The sequence below is a fragment of the Erpetoichthys calabaricus genome, chromosome 2 (assembly GCF_900747795.2).
Source record: "Erpetoichthys calabaricus chromosome 2, fErpCal1.3, whole genome shotgun sequence".
In the NCBI taxonomy this organism is placed as follows: Eukaryota; Metazoa; Chordata; class Cladistia; order Polypteriformes; family Polypteridae; genus Erpetoichthys; species Erpetoichthys calabaricus.
In genome coordinates this window covers 52,995,408-53,003,444 of record NC_041395.2, presented here as the reverse complement: position 1 = coordinate 53,003,444, position 8,037 = coordinate 52,995,408, and the positions used below count along the sequence as shown (strand labels likewise).

At 37.2% G+C, this 8,037-nt stretch overlaps 1 protein-coding gene across 1 annotated transcript; it reads left to right on the top strand.

Moving 5' to 3' along the window:
- Window positions 1-278: 278 nt before the first annotated feature.
- fgf3 (fibroblast growth factor 3) lies at window positions 279-7,516 on the top strand. The gene is made up of 3 exons (XM_028791341.2): window positions 279-1,209; window positions 3,694-3,797; window positions 5,647-7,516. The coding sequence occupies exons 1-3, from the start codon at window positions 933-935 to the stop codon at window positions 5,977-5,979; spliced, it is 714 nt and encodes a 237-aa protein (XP_028647174.2). The 5' UTR covers window positions 279-932; the 3' UTR covers window positions 5,980-7,516.
- The last annotated feature ends 521 nt before the right edge of the window (window positions 7,517-8,037 follow it).

Below are 8,037 nucleotides of genomic sequence, written 5' to 3'. Positions count from 1 at the left end.
CATTTACGATCAGTTGACAATTCATTAAATATTTGAAAAAACGGGTACACTCCCAAAACAGAGATGTTTTAAATTCTGCTCTTCGAATGAAAAGAATGCAGACGAAAGCGTCATTCCTGGGGCGTTTTAATGTGATAGTATAAAGAGTGTAGACTTTAATTTGTCTGATATGTGTGCCTGTGTGTGCATTCGTGCTTGTGTGTGTGCGTGTGCGTGTGTGTGTGTGTGTGCGGGCTGAGCTTCTCCTCTGTGAAACATTTCGAAGCAGCATCATTCACTCTCCTTGTTTCTGTTAGTTATTTTGGATTGATAGCGACAGGACCCTGAAAAATGCTCATTGGAAGCCCACAGTGTGTAATTTTCAGATGCATAATTGGTCTGTTGGATCTTTCAAAAGAGGGACTCTGAAGAAGTTCTGCCCTCGGATGGCTTGTTCTTTGTAATGCGGTTTTCCGCAATAAGCCACTGTGTAATGCTGTGTAATCTTATCCATGCTGCACTCTCATAGTTCACACAAGACTGATACCTTGCTTCCCTTCTCCTTTGTATCAATTGGTCGGAGTTCAGGCTATTGTTGCTGGAAGGTTCTTTTATTTCTATGCACTGTCGATCAACGAAATCTCACGATAGTCTCCTGGAGAAATTCAGTGGATTTTTGGAGAGGCTGACTATTTGGAGAGAAGGGGAGTCATGATCACCTCTCAGTTTAATCTACGCTGCTGGAACGTGTGGCTCCTTATCAATGCCTATTGATTTAGCAGATCAGAAGAGATAAAAGAGTAGATCGGAACAGATAAAGGCGACCAGGTTTCATGGGCTGGATCAGTGTGCTTTGCAACTAAGACAGCGGAAAGGAAGCCTTCTTTAATGGGACCCCTTGTGTCACTTTTTCCTTTTTTGCCAAGACGACTAAATACTTCGACCATGCCACAATGGTTATAATTGTGATTTTGTTGTTGCTGGGTTTCTTGGATCCCAGCAAGCAGGAATCTGTGCCTCAGCGTTTGCCTAAGGGTCCAAAGATTATTTGTGCGAAAGGGCAGTTTTGTGATTCCAGACTACGCAGAGATGCAGGGGGACGTGGTGGGGTCTACGAACACCTCGGAGGAGCACCCAGGCGCAGAAAACTCTACTGCGCTACTAAGTATCATCTGCAGATCCATCCGAACGGGAAGATCGACGGGACCCTGGATAAAAATAGCCCATATAGTAAGTATTTCCCATTCATTAGAAACACATTTTTAAGCTTTACATTATTTTCTTTGTCATTTTCCGGGTTATGTTGGCAAATACCCGCTAGCTAAATATATATGTATACCAATTTAAAATGCTAATTGAATGCTGTCTGCATACGTTCTTGTTTTATTAATCTTGCTACTAATTAAAAATAATGTACCCTTTTCCCACCAGTCAGACATATCTAGTTAACAATTAATAATCTTAAATATTTTAAAAGCAAAATAAACGTTCTAATTACACATGTACCGAACCATCTTGTTCCAACTAAGGTTCGCTTTGAGGCAGCATCGAGCGCTATATAACGTGCATGCCGATAACGGCATAGCTAAAATCATTTTTAAAAGAAAATACCCATTTTAAACGGAACTCCGGAAAACACTTGGCTACTAATCTCTTTTTTTTAAACTACATTTTCTTCTGTCCTTATGGTTTGAATTAGCGGCTTACTGTTTTTAGCAGCATGAGTTAACATTAAAACATTTTAAATGTTATCGCTTCTCTTTAACTTCAGCTTAACTGTACATTGTACTTGAAATGTGGCTAGCAGCCGCTCTGACGAAACATTCCGAATGAATGAAAATAATAATTCTAATGCAGCAATAACTACATCAATACATGATCGCACAGACTTAGAGAACCTCAGACAGACAGACAGACAGACAGACAGACAGACAGATAGATAGATAGATAGATAGATAGATAGATAGATAGATAGATAGATAGATAGATAGATCCATTCGGCGGTAAGGAATTTTAAGGATGCTGATCAATTAATACACTCTACACTTTAAAATACAATTTGTAATGTGTATTTGTCAGTACACAATCCTTTCACAAAGCCACTGATTTCGTACACGAACTGATTAGTTAAGAAAAGCATGTCCGATTTAAGCACAACTGTAAAGGATAAAGCAGTTTAGTGACAATGGCCAACTCCAGTAAGCTGTCACTCTGTTTAACAGTCTCCGCTGTATTTGCAAGGATTTGCTCTACCACGCGTCACTTCCCTTAAAAGCTCACTGACAGAATGCACAGATACAATGCTAATTCAAAATGCCATCCCAAAAGCCTGAAGACTTAACGTTTGTTTTCTTATCATCACAAAAGAGGGCTTTAGATTGTAGCCTTTTCTTTAAGCCTTTCCGTTTTTTCTCTTTTTTTTCTTCTTCTTTTTTCCCTTCCTTTTTATTATGGGGTACTTTACAAGCTTCTTAGAATAATTGACGCTTGTACTCTAACTTGTGTTTAAAAAGGGACCTTTATAAAGCATGAAAAGTGACTGGAGAGGAGACGTCTGACCACACAGAAACGTAGACAAACCCCTAAAGTAAACTCTCCTTTGAAGAAGAAAAACTGTTTTCTGTAATCCAGCAGGTTATGGAATAACGAATCCAGGTACTATATACCGTTAAGTATTTGACGTCGAGTGTAAGGAAAACATTACCACTGAATCACTCTTCGCCATGTACGGGGAGGGTATATTTCAATTAAAAGCACCGTGTTTATAAGCGAGTGTTTTTCAGTTTGACGCTTGTGCCTCTCCTAAGACTTGCGCCGATCATGTGGTTGTTAGGACGTCACTGACTAATAACACATGTGCTAATTGAAAACCTCAGAGGTCTAAAGGAAGGCGACTGTGGATAACCACAGCTTTCTTGCAGGAAAATAAATAAATAAATAAATAATTGAGGATCTGGAAACCTTTCAAGCAGACGTTTCCGGAAAATTATTAAACGATAAAGGTTACAGTCAAAAATTCATAAATACAGGGACATAAACATACACTGCACATTGCAAATCCGTTATTTAAACGTCTGCTGTGAATAAGTTAGATAACAACAGTTTTTTTTTTTTATAAAGTATGTTTTTAGATTATTTGGATTACTAAGCAGGCGTCTAAACAAGCGAGGGGGAAAGCTCATTGTTATTGGTGTATTCTGCGGATTTAACTAAATTTTGAAGTTTTGGAACAAGAATATAAACGTCAAGCATTAAGAAAGGATTTGAACGTCTTACAGGATTAGCTGGACCTCTAGTTCAATGTCATTCAACTTTTACTTGAATTGATGTTAAATCTCATTGACCTCTCCCAGGGCTTAATCCATCTCTTATTTCGAGGGCCCAAGAAATTGTCAGGAACTAAAATCCTTTGTAAAAGTCATAGTCTCTCTCTCTCTCTCTCTCTCTCTCTCTCTCTCTCTCTCTCTCTCTCTCTCTCTCTCTCTCTCTCTCTCTCTCTCTCTCCCACTCTCTCAGTCTCCCCTAGTCAAGGCCTTTTTATTCTTAATAGGTTTAAAATATTAGGGTACACAGTTTTGCTGCATTCTTGGCCAGTTAATATAAAATATACTTTTGAAACAGACTCAATTCTACTGGTGGGTGGCAACATTCTAGTTAAATGAAGCTGGATAAATATTAAAAAAATTAACTCACCGAAAAAACATATTTCTCCAGGTATCCTAGAGATCACTGCCGTGGACGTTGGAATTGTGGCTATTAAAGGCTTATTTTCAGGTCGATATCTTGCCATGAACAAGAGAGGACGTCTTTATGCTTCGGTAAGTGACATTATTTAACGGTCTTGGGCCTGTTGGGACCTCTTACCATGAAGCTCTGACCTGGTCTTGGAGCTTGTGTATCATTTCTATCATCTCCATCTGCATGAGCAAATTACAGTGATTTGGAGTGATTTAACGTGGTCATGTCTTTGATATTACCTGTTTTTGTAATGTTTGGGTGTAGAATTCTTTATATAACCTCACTGACCTACAGGATTGAGTGATTATTGGCATACACCCATACCAAATTTTAAACTGGGTGTACTGGGCCTATAATCAAAAAAGGTGAAGGTGCCAGATTGGTTCTTTAGATCAATGTCATAAGGGGACCTTTGTTTGGTTCCCAAAAGAACCATCCATATGAATGTTCCAGAAAGATAATATGAATAACCACAAATTGTTGATAACAGATTTTTGCAATACTAATGGGTTCCTGATTTCAAAAGGACCACATGCAATATCATAGGCTAAGTTCAAGTTTTCTTCATCTGTCAGTATCGTGCTCCCTACTAAATGTAAATATATTTTTATTTTGTCCACATATTATGAGCCTTTTTAAAACTCAGAGAACCAATTTAATTTGCAAAGAACCCTTCCCAGATTTAAATGGTTCTTTGTCAACAATGGTTCTTTGAGAAACCACACATCCCAGTTAAGGAACAGTTATTTTTAGGACTGTAGATACATAGCATACATGTTGAACATAAGTTGGAGATGATATGATTTACATTTGATGTGTATAGGTGATGGTAGTGAGCCTAATTTTCATTTCATTCTTCTGCATCATTTGACTTTTCTAGACACTATGATTTTGGCTGGCATTTCTTCATCAATGAAACAAATTTATTCCTTAAAAAATGAAAAAAAAAAATGGTATAAATATAAAATACAACATAAACATACATTACACACTGTGAGATACACTTTTTGCGTTGTAGACAAAGAGCATTTTTATCAGATATTGTTATTCGGGAAATTGATGTCATACCACATAACGGTTTCACCCTTAATATAAAGCATGCCTTTCATTCTTCCAGGCAAATGTGTCATCATGCAGAAGCTGATTACGACGTTAAATTGATTTAGTAAATATGAAATAGGATATCATCTGCATAATGGAAGAACTAGACTGGCAACCTAATTTTTTATTTAATTCATAGTGTATTTAAAAGCGAATACATAGAGCACTGTACATTTTCGCTAATGAGTTCGATACGCTGCTGTATAAAGTTAAAGACTGTTCTCACCGGCTAATGCTGACTTTATATTTCAGACTAACTAATCGCTTGTTCGAGTCAATACGTCAATAACTTCAAAAATCAATCATTCAGTCCCGATAAGATAGAGGTTACCACAACATAAGATAAAGAAATTTGCTTTTTTATTTCAAATTTATATTTTTCCTTATGGGGCAAGCAGTTAATAGGCTCTGCTGTTTCAGATTTCTCATTAATGCTTTGATCGCCTCTCCAAAGCAAAATTTAATTTGTTCCAAATGTACTTATTGCAAAAGTCCACAGAATTCGCCAATATTCAAGACTGTGCAAAACGAAGCAATAATGGCTGGTTGGCTCTCCGCATGTTTTATACCATCCTTGTAAACCACCTCATCTCCCGAGAAAAGTTTGAACGGAAGTGTCCATTAAAACTGTGCATTCTGGAATTCATTCATTTCGCGTTCATCAAAGTGTTTCTGTTTTTTTGTTAGTTGACCTCGGTGTTTCCTTTTAATTTTAAATGCTGGCTCTCTTGTTGAGCATCAGTCACCCAGTAGGACTGGCATGTACAGCTTCTGTTTGTCTAATAATCTGTGTAATTGACTGAACAACACCTTCTTCTCTGTTCACAGGATGTATATAATCAAGAATGTGAGTTTGTAGAAAGAATTCACGAACTGGGATATAACACGTACGCATCCCGCTCTTACCGAACTGTACCGAACTCAGCTGGAGGCAAACGAAGAGCAAGCGCTGAGAGACTGTGGTACGTGTCAATTAACGGAAAAGGGCGGCCACGGAGAGGATTCAAAACACGAAGAACTCAAAAATCATCCCTGTTTCTGCCCAGAGTCTTGGATAATAAGGACCATGATATGGTGCGGCTTTTTCACACGAACTCCAAATACAGGGAGAGCATTCTTAGGCCCGCAAGTAGACATGAAAGGAGCAGACGCGGACATTAGAAAGAAACTCTTAGTAGGAAATGAAGAGATGAAAACTAACACCACAGACTGCTTCAAATCAATGTGATGAAAATCAACACTGTTGGATTGGATGTTCTACTGTTACAACAAAAGATTACTCGCTCTGCGGAGCTGACAGGATTATTGTACTCGTTTAAATACGTCTTATTATTGTATATATAAATATTTCTGTATATATGGTTAAAATAGTTTTATACAATTCCTGTCTGTCCCTGGATGAGCATTGTGTAGATACTGGTTCCTCTCGATCTTTGCATAGATACTGCCCGCGATGCTGTACATTCTAAACAGTGTCAGTCAAAGAGAATATAGAGAAGTATGTAACTGAGCACTTTTACCGTTTTCCGAAAGCAATATTTGCTGAGCAAATTCAGATTTGTTGTATAATTGTTACTTGTAATGTGATAGCCTACTGTTTAAAACTTGCAAAAGGAGTTTCTCTGTTACTAATGTTATCTTATTTATTTAGTTTCAGTATGTGACAAATTGTTAGCCGCAGAACTTGGAAAAAAAAAAGCAAGATCAAAACTGTTTTCCTTCTTTTTTTCTTAAATACAGCAAAGTTGTATTTTAATGCAGCTAAATTCAAAATTTCAAAACCTTTAAAGAAACCATTTGTCTTTTGTCGTCCTTTACACCTCTTTTGATTTTTGTCATCAGTGATTGATCTCGGTGCAAGAACAAAATGTGCAACTTTTTTGTTTACGTGACTGGTTATTATGTGCTCAATCACGAAAAATGCCACAGCTTGTTTAATTTGATTTTAGTTGAATTTAAATGGTATGGCTAAACAAGTGCAGCAGAAGTGCGGGCGGTTCATTGACACCAACAAAGGACCTTGCAGTAACATTTGACAACGTCATTGACATTTAAATAAGAAAAACGGGCGTATTTGAATGACGGGGCAGACGTCACTCAAAAATCCAGTCTGAAATATTCTTAAAAATATTACTACTCTTTAAGGCAAATTCAAGAAGAGTTAGTCCCTTCTAAAAGTATGAGCTGAAACACTTTATGCAGAAAGGAACAGATAGCCTGGTTGTTTTATTCACTTTCTTCCACTGATCTATGTATCGATCTCATGTAGCTGAAGCTGATGGGTCGACTCGGCTGTCACAGTCAGCCCTTGTAAAGCTGATTCACGCACACGAGCTCTTCAAATCAAAGTGGATATTGTAGCTGACAGCCACATCAAATTTGTTACTCCTTTAAAGCTTGAAATTTGGAAGTTCTAATAATAAACACAAAGGACGCTGCCTTTAAAGGAAGCTGCACGCTTTCGTATTGAGACTCCTTATTACGCCTTCAGTACAGCCATCTATTCTTCGATTGTTGCACCCGCTTAATCCAACTATAAATCTTTAACAGGAAGACGACTGGACTGCAGAGGACAACCTCACAACACAACTTAGCAAATGATTTGAAGATCTCCAATTTCATGGACATTTTATCCATCTCAAATCTAGTGACATATTCAGTGACTATTTTCACATCGGCTTGATTAAAAAAAACAAAATGACAATGTGCCATACTATGCTAAATATGCTGTACAAATATGTTGAACAAGGGCTGTTGTACTGCTGTTTATTTAAATTTACAGGCAATAAAGATATATTAGAATTAATATGATGCAATTGTATGATTTGGGCTCTTAAACCTATCTCTTGATAAAGAAACTTTGAAGACATACTTTTACAGAACAGATAAACATGAGATATATCGATCTTTGTCTTGATTCGGGAGTTATCGGAACACCAAAATGGCATTGATTTTTATTTTAAATTCAGAAAACTACACATGGATCATGTCTGACATTTACATAAAACGTACACCGTCATTCCAATAACGTTATAGGAGATCTCAGTTAAAAATAAAAGATATACTCGAACTTAATGGTTATATCACAATAGCAACACTGAACCATTTACAACCCAACTCTTATTCTCTTCAAAAACTCTCAGGAGGCTAATTTTGCTTTCATTTTTTATCGCAATTAATACATGCAAGTTACTTTATTGGTGTTGTGGCTACAAAATC

What these genes read in the sequence shown, in the direction of transcription:
- fgf3 (XM_028791341.2), top strand. Translation starts at nt 933, where the DNA reads ATGGTTATAATTGTGATTTTGTTGTTGCTGGGTTTCTTGGATCCCAGC. An exon ending in GGATAAAAATAGCCCATATA is followed by an intron (nt 1,210 to 3,693) that starts GTAAGTATTTCC and finishes ATATTTCTCCAG; the next exon opens with GTATCCTAGAGATCACTGCC. An exon ending in GAGGACGTCTTTATGCTTCG is followed by an intron (nt 3,798 to 5,646) that starts GTAAGTGACATT and finishes CTCTGTTCACAG; the next exon opens with GATGTATATAATCAAGAATG.